Here is a 23745-nt window from a genome sequence, read left to right as displayed (position 1 = left end):
CTTGCTCCTTAAAACTAGGGTCACAGTTGGATGTAGTTGTGTTGCAGGACCCTACTTCTTCCTGAAGACTTCCTGGAAACAAATGTGGCAATGCAACCTTTTTAACATAAGGAGTACCCTCTGTGTGTGTGTGTGTGTGTGTGTGTGTGTGTGTGTGTGTGTTTTACAATAAATAAAGGCATGAAAACGGTGCTAGCTCGCCTTGAAAGGTGATGTATCACTGTAAGTTTTCTTGTTGTTGTTGTTTTTACACCCTAAAATTTTAATGTCTTTAGATTCCTTCAGTCTGTAATGCATTGTCTTTGAGAAGGAAAATCATTCTTCTTGGGAGAAACAGTATGGAATGAATCATCTTATGATATTATCATTAGCGTTATTCATTGTGTTATTACTAAACACACACATTGATTTTTATTTGGGAGCTATTGATTGAAGTTAGTGGGCAGGGAAGTTGCATGAATAATAGATATTTTGTCTGACACAATACAGCACAGTTTTCTATAGAACAAAGTATTGAACTTGTCTAGCTTTATGACAGGTGTTTATGTGAATACTTATATTTTTTCTATAAGGTATACTTTTCAACTTTTAAATTTTATTTATTGATTGGCCTTGCCATGCACCAAACAAGATCTTAATTGCTAGACCAGGGATCAAACCTGTACCCTCTGCAGTGGAAGCTTGGAGTCCTAACCACTGGACCACCAGGAAGTTCCCTCAACTTTTTTAGTATTTAAAACTCTTTTTCCTGTATGGTATAGTATGCGAACTTATTTTAGCACCCACTTTTTTGGCTTCTGAACACTGTAATAAGTATTTGGTAGTTATAAATACCAAAATTAAATAAGGAGTATTTGAAACTTGTGAAAATTGCTTAGTGAAGGCTCATCCAGGTGCCTATTAGAAAAACTTAACCTTGCAAGCAAATGCAGTAGTTCGTATGGAATGAATTGCCTCATAAAAACTTCCACGATTATGAAATCTATAGCACATTAGTAGGTTAAACCACATGAAATTACTGGTTTGTAGGTCAAAAATGGTTGAATGCCAGTAATTTCATATGGCTTTTGAGCTACTTAGTGTTCCTGAAGATGTTTTTGACAAGCAGAATTGTTTGTCAATGTAAATATGTTTTGAAATGGCAGTATTCAAGCAAAAGTGCAAAAGTGGTAGTTTTTATATTTTTCCTAAGATATGTATTTCTGTTTATGGTTACCTCAGATAGTATTTATTTTTTACTCAAGTATAGTTGATTTCCAATGTTGTGTTAATTTCTGCTGTAAAGCAAAGTGATTGAGTTATACACATGTACATCCTTTTTAATAGTGTTTTCTGTCATAGATTATCACAGGATACTGAATATAGCTCCCTGTGCCATACAGGAGGACCTTATTTTCTATCCATTTTATATATGATAGTTTGTATCTGCCAGCCCCAACCTCCCCATCCACCCCTTCCCCTTGGCAACCACAAGTCCCTTCTCTATGTCCCTGAGTCTGTTTCTGTTTCATAGGTAAGTTCATTTCTGTCAAATTTTAGATTCCACATAAAAGTGACATTACATATTTGCCTTTCTCTGTCCGACTGTCTTCACTTAGTATGATAATCTCCAGAGCTATCCATGTTGTTGTAGATGACGTTATTTCATTCTTTTTTGTGGCCAAGTAATATTCCAATGTATGTATGTACCACATTTTCATTATCCATTCATCTGTTGGTGGATATTTAGGTTGTCTCCATGTCTTGCCTGTTGTAAATAGTCGAAATGAGGAAATAACCCACTCCAGTATTCTTGCCTGGAGAATCCTATGGCTAGGGGAGCCTTGTAGGCTACAGTTCATAGAGTTGCACAGAGTCAGACATGACTGAAGTGACTTAGCACATGTGATTTTAAATGTCTTTTTCTTCTGAGGATCTTTGGGCTAGGAACTCTTTTAAAAGTTTATTTGTTAGGTGAGTGTAAAGCCAGGGCTACTGTTTCTAAATAAGGGGCCACAATAAAGACTGTTATCTGCAGCTCTGAAATAAATGACATGTCAGGCAAGTTAATTCCAGTTGATCCTCCTGACTCCTGGAACATTTTCCCGTGCACCTTTGATGAAAACCCTCCCAAGAATCTCATCCTTCCCTGTTGTCTTAAATATGCTGTAGCTTCTACTGATTCCTCATCCTGGGTGTTGAATGAGCAGGATGTGGTGGTGGGGACCATTACATAGGTAGGAACAGTCACCGTCAGCCTCTGGGCTGTGATGCACAGAGTCTGCTCTGCACACCTGGGACATTTTTCGTTTCTTTTCTCCCTCTCTGCATTCTTTTCTCACCCTTACCTGTTTCCGGTTGGAATTTAGGGCAACACTGTTCCTTCTCTTGCTTAATCACTCACTCAGCCAGCAGATATTTTTGCCTTCTGGGTGCCAGACGCTCCAAGGGGCTAGAGCGGTGGATGTGAGCAGAGCAGTGTTCCAGCACATGTGGAGCTGACATTCTCACAGGAAAGGAGAGCGTCAGGCTTGCCAAATGAGTGGATTTCCCTTTCCACAAAAGCCTGAGGACTGCACTTGTGCATGTATTCATCAATGCTGTTATGGGGTACAATGCACAGTCTTAGCGTCACTGACCTCGTTCTCTGTTCAATGGCTCTTCTCGTTTCTTGGGATCTTTTCTTTTTTGACAGTGTGAGGCTGTCACTGGCCATGTGGGGTGCCCTAACGTCTTGCAGACGTTCTGGTAGTTGTGTGACTACTAGTGGAAAATAATAATAGCAGATGTGAAATGAACTAGGGACCCGGAAGTGTGGCAGGCAAGATGTTCTTTGTGTGGTTCTTAAGTTTCTCATTTTTGCAGTTTTTCCGCCAATGAAGGTTTCTACACTCCTTGTAAGTGCTGTTTAGCTGCTTGTCTCTCCTCTTTATCCTCATTTTTTGGAAAAAAGTTGATGGCCTTAGAATACAGTTGAGTTTGTCTTTTCGTCAATGTTTGCAGGGGGCATAGAGAGCATCTCCCTGGATTCTCCAATGCCTACTGGACTCAGATGCAAGGTTTAATGTGGTCTGGTCCTCGTTGCTCATGTTTAACCTTACACAATGGGAAGGATTCCGTATTTCTCACTTAAGTAAGGGGCATGCGATTGGCTGTGTCTGGGATCGGTTGCTGGTTGTAAAAGTGGGAGGGGAGAAGGGAAGGCTTGGAGAAGACACAGATAAGGGAATACAAGCTCCCCTTTCTGGGTCATGCCACAGGGGAAGAATCACATAATAATGACTCCTTTTGTTGACTATGCTGTGTGTGCAGCTTGCAGGATTTTAGTTTTCCATTTGGGAATTGTATCTGGGTCCTGATCACAGAAGCACCAAGTCCTAACCACTCAACTGCCCGGGAATTCCCTATTAATGGCTCTTTGCTGCAACATTTTTTACTGTGCTATCTTGTATAATAATGATTTTCTATTTCTACCACTCCTACATTGGTTAATTGGAATTCTACTACAAGGAAGAGTTGGCTGTTTGACCCTAGTTACTTGTTCAATTATTTATGCAGTTACATCAACGTGGACTCATGGCTATTTATTTTATTTTATTGGGTTGGCCAAAAAGTTCATTTGGGCTTTTTTGTGCCATCTTAGAGAATAAATTTTTTTAATAAATTTATTTATTTTAATTGGAGGCTAATTACTTTATAAGATTGTAGTGGTTTTGCCATACATTGACATGAATCAGCCATGGGTGTACATGTGTTCCCCATCCCGATCCCCCCTCCCACCTCCCTCCCCATCCCATCCCTCTGGGTCATCCCAGTGCACCAGCCCCGAGCACCCTGTCTCATGCATTGAACCTGGACTGGCGATCCATTTCACGTATGATAATATACATGTTTCAATGCCATTCTCCCAAATCATCCCATCCTCATCCCCTCCCACAGAGTCCAAAAGACTGTTCTATACATCTGTGTCTCTTTTGCTGTCTCATGTATAGGGTTATCATTACCACCTTTCTAAATTCCATATATATGCATTAGTATACTGTATTGGTGTTTTCCTTTCTGGTTTGCTTCATTCTTACAGAATGAACTTTTGGCCAACTCAATATTTGACTCTGTAGCTCCTATTACATTTTTTGGTGTCCAAATCACCCCAGCCATGGCCATCGGAGATGTTTTGAGTTGACTTCTGCATCCTTTCCACAAGCCCTCTCTATATTTTGAACTCTTTCTTACTTTCTGGCTCCATACCTGGTTCATTCTGTGGGGACCCAGTCCTGCTTCTGGAAACACGTAACTCTCAATGAGTGGGGACATTCACATTCTTTGTCCGTGAACATTCAATAAATCTTGAGCACTTCAGCCTAGTCTTCCTTTAACAAAGCCAGTGAACCACATATCCTGCCCCTGAATATTAAGAAGTTCCTTGCTTCTCTCATCCATCTTGCTCTCTGTAGTTATCTCTGCTTCTCTCTCCTTCCATAAAGGAACAAGAAAAATAGGAAGCTTTGAGCTTCATTTGTTTATTTCCTGCCCACACAACTTCTTTTTTTGGATATGAGTGGAGATGAGACCTAATAGCCAACAACCATGACTAATATTGATTGATTGCGCTGTAAATTCCGCTTCTCACCTGTCTCTCACCATTTGTTCCAGAGCGCTGTTTCTCAGTTATGTTAATTAGATTCTGCCCTAATTGTTATCCTTCTTTTTGTTCACTTTCCTAGATTTGCTGTCGCTTTCACAGAGTCGATGAAGGAAATGGCACAAAGACAGTGGGTAGGTGTTCCTTTCGTGTTTTGATTTGGGCAGTGTTGGTGGAGTTGCAGGATTGGAGAACAGGAAGGCAGTTTTATTAAAGAGCTGACAAACTTCCTATCGGCACTGCCCGTCCGTGGCGGCCATCGTGGTGTATTATATTTCTCATATATTGACTTTTTTTTTAAATTTGCATAGGTACTCTTAAACCTTCACTCATTTTTTTTTCCTGATGTTCTAATTGAATAGCAAAAATAGCCCAATACCCAGTTTTCATGCTTTGTCAGTTCTTTTGTGTGCTCAGATGCGATGGTTTACAAATCACACTGTAAATGTTACAGCATCCTCGTACACATTGAGAAAATCTGATCGCACAAGTAGTCCCTTAGATGGCACCTGGAGTTTCCTAGGCTGGACTCTTATTTGATGAGCATTAACAAGCAGAGGGCTTTGTCGCTCTGCAAGTTAATGCCCTTATTGACTTTCTGAATTCATTACAACTTAGGGGACAGGTGAGAGGAGCTGGCAGGAGTCTAAATCCTCTGTAGAGCCCTGCTGGAGCCGGTGTATGCAAAACTAGAGAAAAAAGCCAGCCGAAATGCTGCTTTCCTTGGGTGGACCGTAGGCACGAGGCTGTTTTCTCAGGTGGTGAACCCCTGCAGTGTGCCTGGGCCACCAAGATTGCTGGCCCCTGGGCTTTGCCAGCCAATCATTGCGCACGGCACTTACACCCTTGTCATCTGGAGGCATTATTCCTGTTGGTGGCATTTTGCTGGCTATGTGCATTCTTTATCTGTAGGATTTCAACTCATAAAACCTTATGCTTGGAAACGGCTACAATGCAACAAGGGCAAGCACAGTCTTTTGTGGGAATGGTGGTCCTTTACCAAAGCCCAGAGTACCGCATGCACTTGAAGATCCCCCGCAGCCAGAGTGAGGAGAGTCTTTTTTTTTTCTTCCACCTCAAACCCCCCAGGCAGAGAATCCGAGGGGGCATTTTGCAGTGCAATGTAATGAATGAAAAATAGCAAGCTTCCTGGCTGCTAGTTTCATGTCTGTATCAGTTTGACTATTCATCAGCCTTACAGCAGTGATATACCAGTGATTCTCAAAGGGGTTTCCCTGGGACTCTCTCAGGATCTCTACAGAGTCAAACCAATTTCCTTCATAATGCTCAGACTTTATCACAGGCATGATGAAAGGCAAAAACCTTTTTCACCTTGTGGAGAGCACAGGTGAGGAAAACACTTGATGCCTTCATCCTCATGAAGGCAGGGGTACCCATGGATTATTCACCACCACCCACTTATAGTTAAAAAACAAGAGCCAGTTTTGCTTAAGAATGCCCTTGATGAAGCATAAAAATTATTGATTTTCTCAAACATTAACCTTGGAATACATTTTTTAAAATGTTTTGTGTGATGACACGGGAAGTATACATCAGCTGTTTCTGCTGGGTCTGAGTGAAGGATGGGGTTATCTTGAGCAAAAGCCCTGGTGGGATGTTGAGGTTGTAGACTGAACCACTTACTTCTTCATAGGATTTTTTATTTGTTTTAAATCTGAAAGACTGGTAGCCAAATTATGTTACCTCAGACTTGGGCATCTGGCAGTCATTTAGTCATTTCCTTCAAAATGAGACAATTGAGTGAAGTTGCTTCCAGAAAAAGAACGAGTAGTATTTGTTGCCCATGATACCATTTGAATTTTCAAGCAAAAATTAGTATTTGGTAGAAAATCCCAAGGACAGAAGAGCCTGGCGGGCTATAGACCATGGGATTTCAAAGCGCTGGGGGTGACTGAGAGGTTGAGCACCCCCACAAGCTGCCAAGAGGCAGACCGCATCCCCGTGCAGCCTTTCCTGATGAGATCAGCGGTCATGTTAACAAATGAGACTTTTCTTTGGATGCTGTTTAATGAAATGGTTCCATGTTAGGAAGACCTCTTGTCACTCAGTCAACCAATATTTTTCAAAAGACTAATAGGTGGCACTACAGGATGATACATAAATAACAGAACCATCAAAGTGCAAGATAGGCCTATGGATTTTAATGTATCAGAATGTGATGCAATTTCAGGTTCCGTCTTGCAACTCACATTTAAGAAATAACCATTTGTTGCATTTTGGTGCCATCATTTCAGTCGCTCAGTCGTGTCTGACTCTTTGTGACCCCATGGACTGCCGCACGCCAGTGGACTTCCCCATGGACTTCCCTGTCCATCACCAACTCCCAAAGCTTGCTCAAACTCATGTCCATCGAGTCAGTGATGCCATCCAACCATCTCATCCTCTGTTGTCCCCTTCTCCTCCTGCCTTCAATGTTTCCCAGCATCAGGGTCTTTTCCAATGAGTCAGTTCTTCGCATCAGGTGGCCAGAGTATTGGAGTTTCAGCTTGAGCATCAGTCCTTCCAATGAATATTCAGGACTGATTGCCTTTAGGATGGACTGGTTGGATTTCCTTGTAGTCTAAGGGACTCTCAAGATTCTTCTCTAGTACCGCAGTTCAAAAGCATCAATTCTTTGGTGCTCAGCTTTCTTTATAGTCCAACTCTCACATCCATACATGGCTACTGGAAAAACCACAGCTTTGACTAAACAGACTTTTGTCGGCAAAATAATGTCTCTGCTTTTTAATATGCTGTCTAGGTTGATCATAGCTTTTCTTCCAAAGAGCAAGCGTTTGGTGTCATATCCAAGAATAAAACCCATAATGATCTGAAAAGACTCAGGAAAGGCTCAAATTAAAATACTCCTCCCCATTTCAATTACCTATCAGCAAGAAGCAGAATTTTCTTTCTATACTTCAGCCTAAACAACATATGGAAACAGATTGAATAGAGTAGCAAATATGAGACTCCAGCTGTCTTCTGTTAAAGAAAGTGTAGTCGCTCAGTCGTGTCTGACTCTTTGCGATCCCATGGACTGTAACCTACCATGCTCCTCCGTCCATGGGATTTTCTAGGCAAGAGTACTGGAGTGGGTTGCCATTTCCTTCTCCAGAGGATCTTCCCGACCCAGGGATCAAACCTGGGTCTCCCGCATTGTAGACAGACTCTTTCCTCTGAGTTACGAGGGAAGTCCGTCTTCTATTGAGCCAGACATAAAAGAAGGCTTTTCCTTGTTGAAGCATATTTCTCCCTCATGAGTTCCCCCCTTCTCTAATTTCTCTATTTTTTAACATTTATTTTTTAATTGGAGAATAATTGCTGTACAGTGTTGTATTGGTTCCTGCCAGTAATGATGATATATGTGTGTATACATATATCCCTCCCCTCTTGAGCCTCCCTTCCACCCTACCCTCCCACCCCTGTAGGTCATCACAGAGCACTGGACTCCCTTAACTTCTCAATTTAAATGTCACCTTTGCCCGTAAAATCTATGTGCCTCCAAGATTGGCAGAAATCTGTTCACTGCTGTATCAGTTATTTTTTGCTACGTAACAAAGCTCATCAGATGTAGTGCTTTAAGGCAAACATTTATCATGCATTCTTTGTGTTGTCTGGGCATTTCTGGCGGAGGTCAGCTCAGCAAGGCTGGGTGTTCCAGTGTGGCTTTGCTCACATGCTGGAGCCCATCAGCTGGGCTGGCTGGGACGCTTGCTGTCTCTCTCTGTGTGGTCTCCTGCCCTGTATTAAGCTCAGTGGCAGGAGAGCATGGGCACCAGTGCGTGAGCTGGCTGCATGCTTCTGCCTCTGTGACCTCCAGGTCAAGAATGGAGACGTTATCTCTACCTCATTACAGGATGATCTTTAAGATAGCCTTGTAAAAGCTTGGATTCAGGGAGGGGGTGATCTGTGGTCCATTTTAATAATCCGCCACAGTTAGCGTTTATCCCTCATGATTATAACGCTTCCTTCCTTTGCTTTTCTTCCCGTGTAGTTGTGAGCTCTTTGAGGTTAGAGACCAGATATAGCTCACCCCATTATCCCGGTAGCTTAACACCTCCCATTCAATACATTTTTGTCCAGTTGACTGTCAGGAATGGATCCTTCTTATTTTTTTTGGATCCTTCTTTAAAACTTTTTATTATAGAAATGTCCAAGCATGCCAAAAGTAGCAAGAATGGTAGGGTGAAAACCTATACACCTACTATCTACTTACCATTCTCCAATCCTAATCTGCTCTCATTCTCTACTCACAACTCCTACACACACACACACACACACACACACACACACACACACACACACACTTCTTTTTTCTGGAATATTTTAAAAAATCACAACCACCATGCCATTTTACTGTTTTAATTTTCCAACCCAGCCTTTGTTCTGAACAACTGATTGTGGTGGTCAGCTTCCAGTTTTTGAGTCTATAAACCCCTTTGGTTGGCCCCAATAAAAGTCCCCTAAGTAGCATTAAAATTTGATGAATGTTTTCTGTTTCATTATGTTTTTTTTTAACTTTTTATTTTATATTGGAGTATTGATGATGAACAATGCTGTGATAGTTTCAGGTGCATAGCAGAGTGACCATTCCATTTTACCTGAGCATATGTGCCATTTACCTGCAAATACGATTTTTCCAGTAGTCATGTGTGGATGTGAGAGTTGGACTATAAAGAAAGCTGAGTGCAGAAGAATTGATGCTTTTGAACTGTGGTGTTGGAGAAGACTCTTGAGAGTCCCTTGGACTGCAAGGAGATCCAACCAGTCCATCTTAAAGGAAATCAGTCCTGAATATTCATTGGAAGGACTGACACTGAAGCTGAAACTCCCAACATTTTGGCCACCTGATGCGAAGAACTGACTCATTTGAAAAGACCCTGATGTTAGGAAAGATTGAAGGCAGGAGGAGAAGGGGCCGACAGAGGGTGAGATGGTTAAATGGTATCACCGACTTAATGGACATGAGTTTGAGTAAACTCCAAGAGTTGGTGATGGACAGGAAGGCCTGGTGTGCTGCGATTCATGGGGTCGCAAGGAGTCGGACACAACTGAGCTACTGAACTGAACTGAACCGAACCTGCAAATATTCCTTGGGTAAAAGCTTTTTTTTTTTTTTTAAACATAAGCTGCCTGTTATGGATCCAGTTGTGGGCAGGAAGATCATAGTGTGTAAGGAAGAATAAAAAGGGCCTCAGGGATATTAACATTTTATGAATAAATTGGAAGAACTTGAGTCAAGGAGTTTAGATGAGGAAAGGGAGGGGTATGGCGCCTTTGATTTGCAGACACATTGAATCAGAGACAAAGATGGAACCTGAGGCGTAACTATCCAACTGTGGTCAGAAAGGAGTGCAGCTGGAGATAACATATGTAGGAGTCAGCAGTGTCAAGGCGATACTGGAAGCGTGGAAATGATTATTCTTAGATGGGATTAACTTTTCGACGTGATGACGAGAAAGCAGTGGTAAACGCATAGTTCAATTACATTTGGGGCCGACTTTGCAGTCCTGGTGATAATAGCTAGCACTGTCCTATATGAAGTCATCTCTCTTTTTTTTTTTGGCTGGGCCGAGGGGCTTGCTGGATCTTAGTTCCCTGACCACTGCAGTGAGCCCTGAACCACTGCGATGCAGTGGGAGCACAGAGTCCTCACCACTGGACCACCAGGGAAATCTTGGAAGGATCATCTTACATTTCAAGATTAAGTTGGCCATTTGCCCATCACCCAGGAGGTCAGTCACACTCTAATCCTGGGTTAGCAGTCTTTGTTTTCAGAGAGATACTTTCCTGAATATAATAACAAGGCATTTGAAGAAAAATGGGAGAAATAGGCAACACTTGTTTGGTTTTGGATGATGATATCAGAGGCAGTATCATAAAAGCTCATAGCAGAAAGGATGACTTTATTTTTATAGTTTAAAGTGGTGGGGTTAGTTATTAAATTCTAATGTGAACCTGTTTTGTTTTTTTTTAAATACAGCTCTTTGGAATTTTTGTTTGTTTGTTTTGGTGGATGATTTTTCAATAAAGTTCAGCTCAATATCTTTATTTTATTAGTTTTTAAAAATAAAAGCTATATAGAAATAATATAAAGGTTCACTGTTCAGCTATATCTTTGGATTTCTTTGAGATGGGTTTTTGTGGAAAGACTGTTTGTAGTTATGTGTTCTGATCAGTGATGCAGTTTTTTAATAATTAAGGTTTGTTCTTCATTATTGAACTGCCAGCTTTTGTTTTTAATTCTTTCTTCTTTTTTTGGTGAGCAGACTTGGCTCAGGTATAAATATAGTTAATCCTTTCTAATTACTATCAGACCAGAATCAAGTTCCAATAATCCCAGATTAGAAAGAAAGATTTACAGCCTTTGTTCCTTATTGCTTTTGTGATTTCATTAGAGTCTGTGTAGATAAATACAGCTTTGAGCATAAAAGCTGGCCTAAAACTTATATTTTCTCAAGCTTCATTTGTATAAAAACACATGCATGCTCTTAAAAAATTTTAATTTTATTAAAAAAATCTGATTTTATTAAAAATTTTTTTTTTTTGCCTCTGCCATGTGGCCTGTGGATATTGAACCCGTGCCCCCGGCATTGGCAGTGTCCTCACACCACTTAACCACTGCATCCCCAGGGAAGTCCCCACAGGCACTCCTTTGATACCAGTACTATAATAGAAGTTCAGTGCAACCTACAAAGGTGGGCCATGGATCTAATTTAAACTTTTCTGGTAGCCACATTTTAAAAAGTAAATGGAAACATGGAAAATCAGTTTTAATGATCTGTTACCTAATTCACCTCCTGGAGTTAGCCAACCTGTGAAAGATAAGCCAGCCTGCACAGACTTCCCTCACTTTTGATACCAACTGCAAGTTCAGGGGGTTCCCAGAACCAGCCTCAAGTTTGAGAATTTATTCAGAAGTCACTGAGTGTTATTATACTCACAGGTTTATTGCTGGGAAAGGATACAGACTAAAATCAGCCAAAGGTAGACACAGGGGCTGATCCTCCATGGCCTTCTCCCTGGTGGAGCCAAGACTGTGCCCTCTGGTTATCCACCTGTGGTCCTGCTAACCTCCAGTCATTTTATTTTTATTTATTTATTTTTTATAGCATCTCATTTTATTTTATTTATTTATTTATTTATTTTTTTATTAGTTGGAGGCTAATCATTTTACAATATTGTAGTGGGTTTTGTCATACATTGACATGAATCAGCCCCTCCAGTCATTTTAAAGCAATTTTTCCTGGTGTGTGCTCGCTTTACGATTTTGTGTCAATTTCCACTGTACAGCGAAGTGAGTCAGCTGTATGACACATATGTCCCCCCCTTTTTAAAAATTTTGTTTCTATTTAGATCAGCATAGAGGACACAGTAGAGTTCCCTGAACCGTACAGTAGGTTCTCATTAGTTACCTATTTTATACATATTAGTATAGATATACCAGTCCCAATCTTCCGGTTCGTCCCACCCTCCTTCCCCACCTTGGTGTTTATTCTCCACTTCTGTGTCTCTATTTTTGCTTTGCAAATGGGTTCATCTGTACCATTTTTCTAGATTCCACATATATGCATTAACATGCAATATTTCTCTTTCTGACTTCACTCTGTATGACAGACTAAAAATAGACCTGCCATATGACCCAGCAATCCCACTTGTGGGCACATACCTGGAGAAAATGGTAATTCCAAAAGATACATGCACCCCAATGCTTATCGCAGCACTATTTACAACAGCTAAGACATGGAAGCAACCTAAATATCCATAAACAGAGGAATGGGTTAAGAAGATGTGACACATATATACCATGGAATATTACTCAGCCATGAGAAAAAGAAACTGTGCCATTTGCAGAGACATGAATTAACTTCCAGTTATTGATGAGACAGTATACACTGAGTTTTGCTAGCCCAGGAAGCTCACTTGTTTGGTGTCCAAAGTTTATACTGGAGCTCATTACATAGACTTCATTGATTGACTACATGTGAATCCAGTCTCCCAAGTGGATTGATACCACTTGACCCAAAGTTTCCACCTTCCATCACATGGGTGGTCTTCCTGGCATGCCAGCCCCCACCTAAGACTATTAGCTGTGACTGGCCCCACCCTAAGCAATACATGCCCCTTAGGAATCACATGGATTATTTCTAGAAGCCTAGGGCATGAGCAGTACCTGTCTTGGCCAAGTCCACATTCATAATTTTTTTTTTTTGGTTGCACCAGACCTTAGTTGTGGCACACAGGCTTAGTTGCTCCATGGTATGTGGGATTATTAGTTCCCCGACCAGGGATCAACCAGTGTTCCCTGCATTGGAAGGCAGATTCTTTACCTCTGGACCACCTGGGAAGTCCCCAAGGCCACGTTCTTAACTGCATGCCTACTATACCCAAAATATGATTTCAACACCTGAGCAATATAAAAATTACCAATGAGCTATTTCACATTTTGGGGGGGATATTAAGTATTTGAAATTGAGTGTACATTTTACACTTGAGGGGCACACTTTCATCCAGACCAGCTCTACTTCAAAGACCCAGTGGACTCATGTGCCCAGAGCTGCAGTATTGGACAGTGCAACATGCCACAGACATGCATGTGCTGAGCACCTTGTTCAAGATTTCTAAAACATATTCTTCTACAGTATCTGGTAGTGGAATAAATAATAACAGAAATGAGCAAAGAGAGAGTTTATTTTGCAAACCGGCTAATTTCAGCCCTCTGAGAAAGCTAGGATATTCCTTTGGAAATGTTATTTTGGGACGTACAGTATAGCACAGGGAACTGTCTCAATATTTTGTAGTAACCTAAAAGGGAAAAGAATCGGAAAAAAAAATATGTATGTATAACTGAATCACTTTGCTGTATACTTGAAATGAACACAATGCTGCTAATCAGCTATACTTCAATTTTTTTAAAAAAGGCAATGAGAAAAAAAAAGAACATTATTTTGGAGGTTGTGTTTATGATCATCTACCCACCTCTCTCTGACTCTGCACAAATTAGTTTGATTGGATTTCGATAAAGTTTTATCTGTTTTAATTGGAATGCCTTTGTTTGGGCTGGTCATTATTTTTTTAGTGTTGTTTATATCAGCCTTAATGTGACTTCCTGCCTACTTTGTAAGGGAGCACTGTCCCAGGGGGCTTTTTACTAGGTCTGCATGCTATGTCATTAGTATTTATCACCCAAGTTCAACATCGGTTATGTTTTGGGATAGTATTACTCTGTTGTTTCGTGATATTTTACCTTTGATTTGGTGTGTTTAGAAATTTGATTCATCACACATGTCTAACTGTGATCTAGGCATAGTACAAATTTAAAACTAGTCTAAAAACAACTTTGCTTTCTTGCCACAGTAACAGACCTTCAAAATGCAAATTTGGGTACTTCTAATTCTAGTCTGCGTTCAGAATGCTTTTTCTAAACTCACCAGGGTTTTACCAGAAATTGTAACTATTTCACCAGAATAATTAAAAACAAATTCGGTATAGATATAATCTTAACTGAAGCCTTTTCTCTCTGCAGAAGCAACGATTGTGGTTTAATTTGTCTCCATTGGGTTCAAAACCCCACAGTCCTGTGTAAAGTTTAACTGCACTGTTCATATGCCTTTTTTCTAATAAGTACTCAGCTAAGAGAACTTTTTCTAAATTCAAACATTTATTTGTTAACTATTTTTGCAGAATCATGAGCTTGAGTCAGTATTGCTTGATGAAATTATGAGATTCAGAACAACCAACATGTCACATGGGTACTCTTTGCTGAGTCTAGTGCTGATCTAAGCTTCCTGGCATTGTTACTTTTTAGTGTTTTTTTTTATTTTTAATTTGGAAACTGAGTCACTGCCTCTGGAGCCCTCATGTATCTACCCTGCCTTGGCACTCCTTAAAGAAAAATAACTTTCTGAAAGCAGTTAGGCACTACTTAGAGTAATTTTCCTTTCATTGTGTACCTATACTCATCACAGTTCTTTTGGAAGTTGACATACAGAAAGCCAGACAGATCTCATTGGCTGTCATATGCCTGGTTCATGGCACAGGTGAGCTCAAAAGGCCAATGTCTGTTAGTTCTGTTCTAACCTGAATGGGCTGCCTCTTGCCTAATTGTTGAAGTTGTTGTCCTGCCTATTACTTCTTCTTCCTTCAGGGCCCACTGCTTTATATCTGATCATCTTTGAAAAATCACATTGACAGAAGCTACACAGACCACATCTTTTATTAGAGCTTCTACTACAGTGGAAACTTAGGAAACATTTGCTTTCTTTGTTTCATCCTTGGAAACCCTAGTTTGTAATGCTGGCCTTCCCTGCAAATAGGCTGCAAAGGAAGCTCAGGGAATGGTCATATCCTAGGGGGCTAATCATTTCTAATAACTTCTATTAAGATTGGCTTCCTTCAGAGATTTCTTAGTAGAACTGCAAGTGTTCTTTGCATTTTTCCCCCCATGTGAGATCCCTGGGAATTGAAAAGTTTTAAAGTTTTTCCAAAGGATGGAAAAACTCATCAATTTCAAAGTATAGATTCTAAGTTAACCTTTCCCATGACCTGGGGCACAAACTTTTGGCATGATCTGAAGCATTGCTTCTAATTCAAAAGATTGCTAAGGCACGGAATGGTAGGGGAAGCTCCTGAATAAAATCAGCAATGTGTGCATGAATAAAATCATCTATGCATACATGCTAAGTTGCTTCAGTCGTGTCTGATTCTTTGCAACCCTGTGGATTGTATCCACCAGGCTTCTCTGTCCATGAGCTTCTCCAGGCAAGAATACTGGAGTGGGTTGCCATGCCCTCCTCCAGGGGAATCTTCCCAACTCAGGGATCGAACCCAGGTCTCTAATGTCTCCTGCATTGGCAGGCAGATTCTTTACCACTAGCACCACCTGGGAAGCCCCAGACCACCAATGATTCCACGTTATTTACTCCATAGATTAAACTGTATTTTTTTTTTTTAATCTTCCTGGGGGTTTTCCTGTTGGCATTCCTATTTCTTGAGTCACTGGACTACATTACCTATTACACATTTATTTTGCCCAGGGTTATTTTAGTTTCATTTTTATTGCCTGTTCCAGATTGGATCCCCTGAAATCGGACCCCAATTTAATTCTCATATTTCCCCCTCATCTCATTCATGGATTTTTTTTCCTTTTCTTGAAAAGTCTTGGCTTAGTTCAGTTGTAGGAATTCCGTGAAAATGTCGTGCTCCCTCCTTTTTATTTTTAACTCTTTTTTTATTTTTTAGCCTTGCCTCTCAGCTTACAGGATCTTAGTTCCCCAAGCAGGGATTGAACCCAGGGCCCTGTCAGTGAAAGAGTTGAATCCTAACCACTGGATCATCAAAGGAATTCCCTGGGCATTATTTTCTTTCCTTGCTTAAGAACAATTTCTAGGGAGAAAAAGAAAAAGGAGAAAAGAAGAGACTTGTGTTACCTGAAAAGTGCCCAATTTCTGTGTTTTGTGATATATTTCGAGAGTTTTAGATTTCTTTAAACTCATTTATAACTACTTTAAGAGGACTTTTAACAAACCCATCATCAGAAGTTGTATTGAAATTAAAAATAAAAATTAATTTTTTCCACCTGTAGAGGATGAAACTGTACACATATTTTTAACAATAATATTTATCGTGCTTTGCACTTGGTGTAAAGTTTAATTTCAAAGAGTGGGAAATCTTTTTGTTGTAGCCATCTGTCTGGTATTCCATTATAAAAAGACATAAATGAGTATTTAAGTTTGTTACAAAGTCCCATATATTTATAAGTATTTATCCAAGAGGGCCTTGGCTTTTTATATCTAGTAATGGGTCAAATAAGTTAATGGTTTCTCATAGACATTAAAAATGGAGGGGAAAAAATGGAGAATATTCCTTCTCCACCCTTCCTACACACACACACATATACACAGTCTTCTTTATCATTTTATGCATCAGTGAGCTCATCTTGCAAAGGAAATGATATATATGTAAGGACTTCAACTCATGTTATTTCAAGGCAAGTGAAACAGCAATAAATATTGAGCAAAGAACGATGATTTGTATTTAGAATATTTTAATATAGATAATGATTTTCAAAATCAATATAAGCCAAATGGCTTTTGCCAGATCACTTTTTAGTGATTGAAAATAACTCAGATGCAGATTTCTTTTATACTGTGCCTCTATTTTCTTGATTTGCCTGGGTAAGATCTTCAGATATCACTTATGACATGTTTTAAAAGCCTGTGTCAGACTTGAGGGGGTTCAACAGATTCTGGGGAAATAATCCTCATAGACATAGGTAAAGATTAGCAGATAGACCCAGAAGTTTCTAGATAGAGTCAATTTATTCTGTTTATTGAGTTGAAATACTCATTTAATTAATTAATCTTGTGTGTGCTCAAAAAAGCTTTCTTGAGAGGTGCTTTTGGGGTTTATTTATTTATTTCTTAAAATCCTGCATATCTTTTTAAAATAAATATTTATTTGTTTATTTGGCTGTGTAGGGTCTTACCTGTGGTGTGCAGGCTTAGCTGCCACGGCATGTGGGGTCTTAGTTCCCTGATCCCTCAGTAGGAATCAAACCCATACCCCTGCATAGGAAGGTGGATTCTAATCTCCGGAACACCAGGGAAGTCCCCAAAGGGGTTTTGTGTATTTCTAATTGCACAGCACAGTTCTAACGAAAACAGTAGCAAGGCTATAAACTCCACGTTGCCGGACTTTCATGAATCGAATTTTTATAGAATTATATTGAATCTGTTTTTGTCAAACACATTGTATTACCTTTAAAGTTAAAATGCCATCTGGGTGTATTTTTGGCCATACTTCAATATCCTTCTTATAGACATTTTCTAAGCCAATGTTGTAGCCTTTAGGGCTGGTTAAAGAAGAGGTGCTCTTAAGCCTGTACTGCATTCCAATACAATTTTCTTCAGTTTTCTAATGAAATTATAATTAAACAAAAAGGAATGTTTTATGGCTTTGAGCTAAATTCTGACATCAAGTGGTTAGTTACTATTATACATTTTTTTCCCATTTAAGCTAACATCTTTTTTAACTAGTAGAGGTTTTTGAAACTTTTTTTTCTTTTTGGTTTTTTGGAGGCTTGCTATTTTAAGGGTTTTTTTTTTGTTTTAAAGAATGCCTCTCCTCTATGATGAATTGAGAAGGATACGCAAGACTTTTAGAGGTCTCAGATGCCTCCGATGGTTAAATGTAACATGTCATGCTAAGGTGAAAAGCGAAATGAGACTGGTCTCTCTGTACCAACTTCTGATCAGCCGTTGTCCTAGCATGGCTGGAAGGTGCCTCTGCCAGAAACTTCCCGTCCAGCAGTGACAGGGCAGGGTAACTTCTACTTCTCCTCATCAATTATCTCTCCCTTCTTGGGACTGCCTCACCTTGAATTTGTTTCCTAAAACATAAAACTGATTTGAGGATGAAGGTCACAGTGGACTAGCAGATCACATACAGTACATGGTCTCCAGGTTATCTTAAGGACCACTCAGAGCACCCCCCCCCCCCCCCCGCCACACACACACACACACACACACACACACACATACACACGCACACATTCAGAGCTCAGGGTAGCGGACAACTTCTGGGATGGCCACTGTTTACCTAGTTTAGTCATTTCATGCATGGAGCTGATATTTAGGCCTCCTGGCCAAAAAGTGCACCTTTGAAGACTTTCTCACCCAGGTGACTATATCTTTGGCTACTTACGGGAAACACCCATCAGAACCTACTTGACCCTGACGCCCTTTACAAGTGGATTTCTCACTCGGCTCCTGCAACTTCTGTCTTGGGGGGTCTAACCCTGATTTTAAAAATATTTATGTCACTGTTTCAATATGAGCTCGAGAAATGGATTCTTTTTCTCTCTAGCAGTTTTGTGAAGTTCCACCTGAAAACATCACCAGGAGTAGTGAGTTTACCTCTGGGGACCCATATCTAGGTTATCATGCAAGTATCACCTTGATGTCAAAGAGGATTTTGAGGAGATGCTTTACAGGGTCCTTCAGACCAGTCCATTCACCTCCTGGAAGAATCTGTCCCCTGATGCCTGTCCTCCTGTTTCTCAACGTATTTGGTACCCTTCCTCCATCTCTTCCTCCATCTCCATCTTCTCCTCCATCTCTGTCTTCTTCTCCTTCTCACTTCCTCCTCCTCCTTCTCTTCTGCCCCTTCCTCCTTTCTTCTCCAGAGGTGGGGAATGTACTCCCTCTTATTCAAGGACTTGTATCGTCAAACCACATTTCCCAAAAAAAACTTCGACCTTCAGCCTCAGCTCCTGATGTGCACTTGATACGCTTTGTCCCTGGTGTGTTTTCTGTCTGAGCTTTATAGCTTTTTGACTAACATAGCAACTATATTACAGATATTTGTAATATTGCATAATGCTTGATTTAAGGGACATCTTTTTGCTTCTTATCTTAGAAATGCCGCATTTTTTAATGGGTTAACCCCCATTAAAAATAGAGGTAACTCTTTGCTCTTATAAAGTAGTCTATGAGCAGCTGTGTAGATGATTCTTTTTTTTTTTCCATTTATTTTTATTAGTTGGAGGCTAATTACTTTACAACATTGCAGTGGTTTTTGTCATACATTGAAATGAATTAGCCATGGATTTACATGTATTCCCCATCCCGGTCCCCCCTCCCACCTCCCTCTCCACCCCATCCCTCTGGGTCTTCCCAGAGAAATGCAAATCAAAACCACAATGAGGTACCATTACACGCCAGTCAGGATGGCTGCTATCCAAAAGTCTACAAGCAATAAATGCTGGAGAGGGTGTGGAGAAAAGGGAACCCTCTTACACTGTTGGTGGGAATGCAAATTAGTACAGCCACTATGGAAAACAGTGTGGAGATTCCTTAAAAAGCTGGAAATAGATCTGCCATATGACCCAGCACTACCACTTCTAGGCATACACACTGAGGAAACCAGATCCGAAAGAGACACGTGCACCCCAATGTTCATCGCAGCACTGTTTATAATTGCCAGGACATGGAAGCAACCTAGATGCCCATCAGCAGACGAATGGATGAGGAAGCTGTGGTACATATACACCATGGAATATTACTCAGCCATTAAAAAGAATTCATTTGAATCAGTTCTAATGAGATGGGTGAAACTGGAGCCCATTATACAGAGCGAAGTAAGCCAGAAAGATAAAGACCATTACAGTATACTAACACATATATATGGAATTTAGAAAGATGGTAACGATAACCCTATATGCAAAAAAAGAAATAGATGATTCTTTTCAATGTTTTCCAAGAGGATATTTTTATGACCTTCATTTTATTTCTAAGAAACAATGGGAATGGATTATCAAATTTACTTTTTCTTTCTCTCTTTTTCAAAAGCCGCATGCTAAGGATAAGATCTATGTCCAGAGTCAAGGTAAGAAATTTAAAATATATATATTTGGAAAAAAAAAAGTCTTTTATGTTTTAGAGACATGCACTGAAATAGAATAATATGATGCCTGGGATTTACTTGAAAATAGTAAAATGGGTACATTTTTATTATTTTTATCATTAAGATATAAAAGGAGAACCTTATAAAAGAATAATTTAAAATGCAGGTCTCAGATCACTTAATAGAGTACAAATACTCTATCAGTGATATGTTCTCTAAAGGAAAAGGATAAGCTTCTCCATATAAGTTGAGTTGAGATGGAGGCCCCGGAACCCTCTGCCTCCATCCCAACTCTTCCTGCCCTCTCCAGGGTCCTGCCCTGGTTGTGATTTCTGACATTCTTTCCTGAGACCCTCAGGATCTCCTAAACACACCTAGTAAAACACTGACCCACACAATAGAAACCAGGGAATCAATAGTTCCAGGAAGAACACAGCTTAATCCAAGCTGAGATTAGAACCAATGCTGAGCCCAGGGTCACAAGTTCAATTCCACATTATACACATCACATTGTTGTTATTGTTGTTGTCATTCATTCTATAAATCCTGGCCGACTCTTTGTGACCCCATGGCCTGCAGCATGCCAGGCTTCCCTGTCCTTCATCTTTCTTCCAGAGTTACACATCTCATTGTCATGGTATAAATGCAGTAGTGGTGAAAGGGATGATTTCAGCAGCAGAATCACTCATCAAATACACTTTTTCTCGGAGCCCCCATTTAAAAATGATGCGCTGACTCAGTGTGTATTAAAGGAGTGTGTCAGTGTCAGGGCAGGTCTGGAGCGGAACCTCCCATTCCTCCTCCATGGCCCCTGGTTTATACCACAGAAGACAGTGGTGCAAACACACGGGCTTTGATGTACCACGTGGGTTTGGACGCAGCTTCTAACACCTACTCACTGAGTCATTTTGGATCCTATTAACCTCAGTGAACCTCGGTTTCCAGCCGGATAAACTGGAGGAATCAACCTGCTTAACAGGGCTTAAGGGTTTCCAGGAGGGCATGGAACATACCCACCCAGATTCTGTGCCAGGGCCAGCTTGGGGTGGGCACCCCTTAACTAGCTACTGTTTGTTTAGTCAGTGTGCATGGCCAGCTTAGAGGTGTCTTGGAGAGGTGGTTCAATGACGTCATTTATACTCCATACATTTTTAAATCTTTTCGACTCTCAAGATAAATTGTTAAATGTTGCCTCTGGATTTTCAAACATTTTAGTGTTCATTTTTTCAGAGCATTTTAAACAAAAATCTGTCTGAAGAAGTGACACAGCTAGCAGGCAGTCATGTATGATTTAGAGGGATGAGATGAGGAATTTTAAATACAGATATAATTTCTGTGTAATTTTTTAAAAATATAATTTTATTTATTTATTTTTGGCTGTGCTGGGTCTTTGTTGCTGCAAGGTCTTTTCTCCAGTTATGGCAAGTGGGGGCTACTCTTTAGTTGCATTGTTCGGGGTTCCCATTGTGGAAGCTTCTCTTGTTTGGGAGCACGGGCTCTAGAGCAAGAGGGCTTCAGAAGTTGCAGCTCCCAGGCTCTAGAGCACAGGCTCAATAGTTGTGGCACATGCGCTTAGTCGCTTCATGGTGTGTGGGATCTTCTTGGACCAGGGATTGAACCCATGGCTCCTGCATTGGCAGATGGATGGTTCACCACTGAGCCACCAGGGAAGCCCTGATAATTTCTTTTAGAGTTTAGTTGGTAGTGGTTTGGATACTTGTTACCTAAGTGAATTTTTTTTAGGAACTCAAGCTTTCTGTATTCTAGAGACAGTTTGACCCAGGAATGGATGGTGGGGTTGAAAGCAATGTATCTTTTTACCTTGGGAGGTGTGGGCTCATTTTATCTTACTTTTAATTTAATTTGATTTTTTTTTTTTGGCCACACCACGTGGCATGCAGGATCTTAGTTCCCCTAACAGGGATCAAACCTGTGCCCCCTGCAGTGGAAGCATGGAGTCCTAACCCCTGGAGCACCAGGGAAGTCCCTCAGAGGGTCATTTTAAACCTCAGGGGCTTGGAGAGATCAGTGGGAATTCAGTGAAGCTCTCGGAGCTTTAATTCTGTATGAGAGCTGAGTGTGACAGTTTTTAAAATGTCAACGCAAAATAACTGGCTGTGTTTCAGCAACGTGAACTTTCTTCTGTCCTCTTTCCTTTGACCCAGGAATTGCAACAGTGCCAAACACCGCCTTTAACTGGAATACTTTTCTTCAGTCTTCAGGTAAGATAGATGAGACCTTCCGGTAGGACTTTGACACGTGCATCTTGTCAATGCATCAGTTTCTTGCTCGGTTCACATGGTTTTGAAGAAGGAGCTGTCAGGGTCAAAGAAACTGGGTGAAACAGTGGGAAGCGGTAAGGCACAGTTAGAACAAGCCTTGTTTCTCCACATCAGTGGTCTCATCCCCATGAACCTGGGGATGCAGATGGAATGCAAGAGGAAGACTAACACCAGCCTTTCTGATGCTGCTCTTGGGACAGAGGTTTAGTATCATGTGACAGCTGTTCTTATTAAGGATGCTGACCTCCTGTGTTCATTTGATGTATCTTTATTAGCTACACACACAGTAAGTCACCGCGACAAAAAATTTTTGAAAAGAATATCAGCTTGAGAAACAAAATTTTAAACCACTTGAAATCTCAGCACCCAAAAGGAAATATTAGCGTTTTATCTTTTTAAAAAATTTATTTATTTTTCAATTGAAGGATAATTGCTTTACAGAATTTTGTTATTTTCTGCCAAATATTGATATATCTCTCTCAACAGTTTTATATATATATTAATGCTTTTCGTAAATTTGTGTATAATACCAATATTGTGCTTTGTGTGCTGTGTACTAAGTTGCTTCAGTCATGTCTGTCTCTTTGTAACCCTATGAACTGTAGCCCTCCAGGCTCCTTAATCCATGGAATTCTCCGGACAAGAATACTGGAGTGGGTTGCCATGCCCTCCTCAATATCAATGTTATAGCTGTATTAATGTATTATATATTTTAATACATTAATATATATCAATGTATTAATATCATCATATATATTATGATGATATTATCATCATATATTAAATATATAAATATGTGATCTTTATTATACATACATAATTATGTGTGATTATATCTTCGGGGTCGCACAGAGTCGGACACGACTGAAGTGACTTAGCAGCAGCATTTATATTATATTGATAATATATGAATTGTATACAACATAGATATGGTTTTGTATTTTAATGTTTAAATAATACATCTGTACAAATAACCCTATATATAATGATTTTTAAAGACAAAAGTGCAGTCAAGCTATATTTACTGCTCTTAACACGCTGTATTCATTATGTTAATAACAATATGCTCTAACTTACTCTTTTTTTAAAATTTCTGAACTAAACTAATATTTACACAGAATAAGATATAGACTTCTCATGTAGAATTAGATGATTGCTGACAAATGTATACATACCCTAATCCAGACAGATCACCATTCCATGACTCAAGAAAGTTCCCTCTTGTGCTTTTCCATATTTTAATTCCCATCCTTCTGTAAGGGACTCTATTCCAGTTTCTATCATTCTCAGTTAGTTTTACCTAGCCTTAAACTTCATCTTGGTGGAATTATACAGTAAATACTGTTCGTGTCTGGCATCTTTTTTGCTCAACAAAATGTTTTTGAGATTCATCTGTCTTGTAGGATGATGTATCTGTAGTTCTTCCTTTTTTATTGT

The 23745-nt window shown here is 40.0% G+C and overlaps 1 protein-coding gene across 2 annotated transcripts in view; it reads left to right on the top strand.

Annotated features, from left to right (window-relative positions):
- GLT1D1 (glycosyltransferase 1 domain containing 1) overlaps nt 1–23745 on the top strand; it is a 111841-nt gene that overhangs the window by 28449 nt on the left and 59647 nt on the right. For both annotated transcript variants that reach the window (XM_070475073.1, XM_070475072.1), the window contains exons 4-6: nt 4704–4755; nt 19972–20008; nt 22192–22248. In XM_070475073.1, coding sequence (XP_070331174.1) covers nt 4704–4755; nt 19972–20008; nt 22192–22248 — 146 coding nt within the window. The remainder of the gene's footprint in view (nt 1–4703; nt 4756–19971; nt 20009–22191; nt 22249–23745) is intronic.

The sequence above is a fragment of the Odocoileus virginianus genome, chromosome 12 (genome assembly GCF_023699985.2).
Source record: "Odocoileus virginianus isolate 20LAN1187 ecotype Illinois chromosome 12, Ovbor_1.2, whole genome shotgun sequence".
Taxonomy (NCBI): Eukaryota; Metazoa; Chordata; class Mammalia; order Artiodactyla; family Cervidae; genus Odocoileus; species Odocoileus virginianus.
The sequence above is the reverse complement of the archived record's forward strand: the minus strand, read 5'-3'. Positions and strand labels throughout refer to the sequence as shown.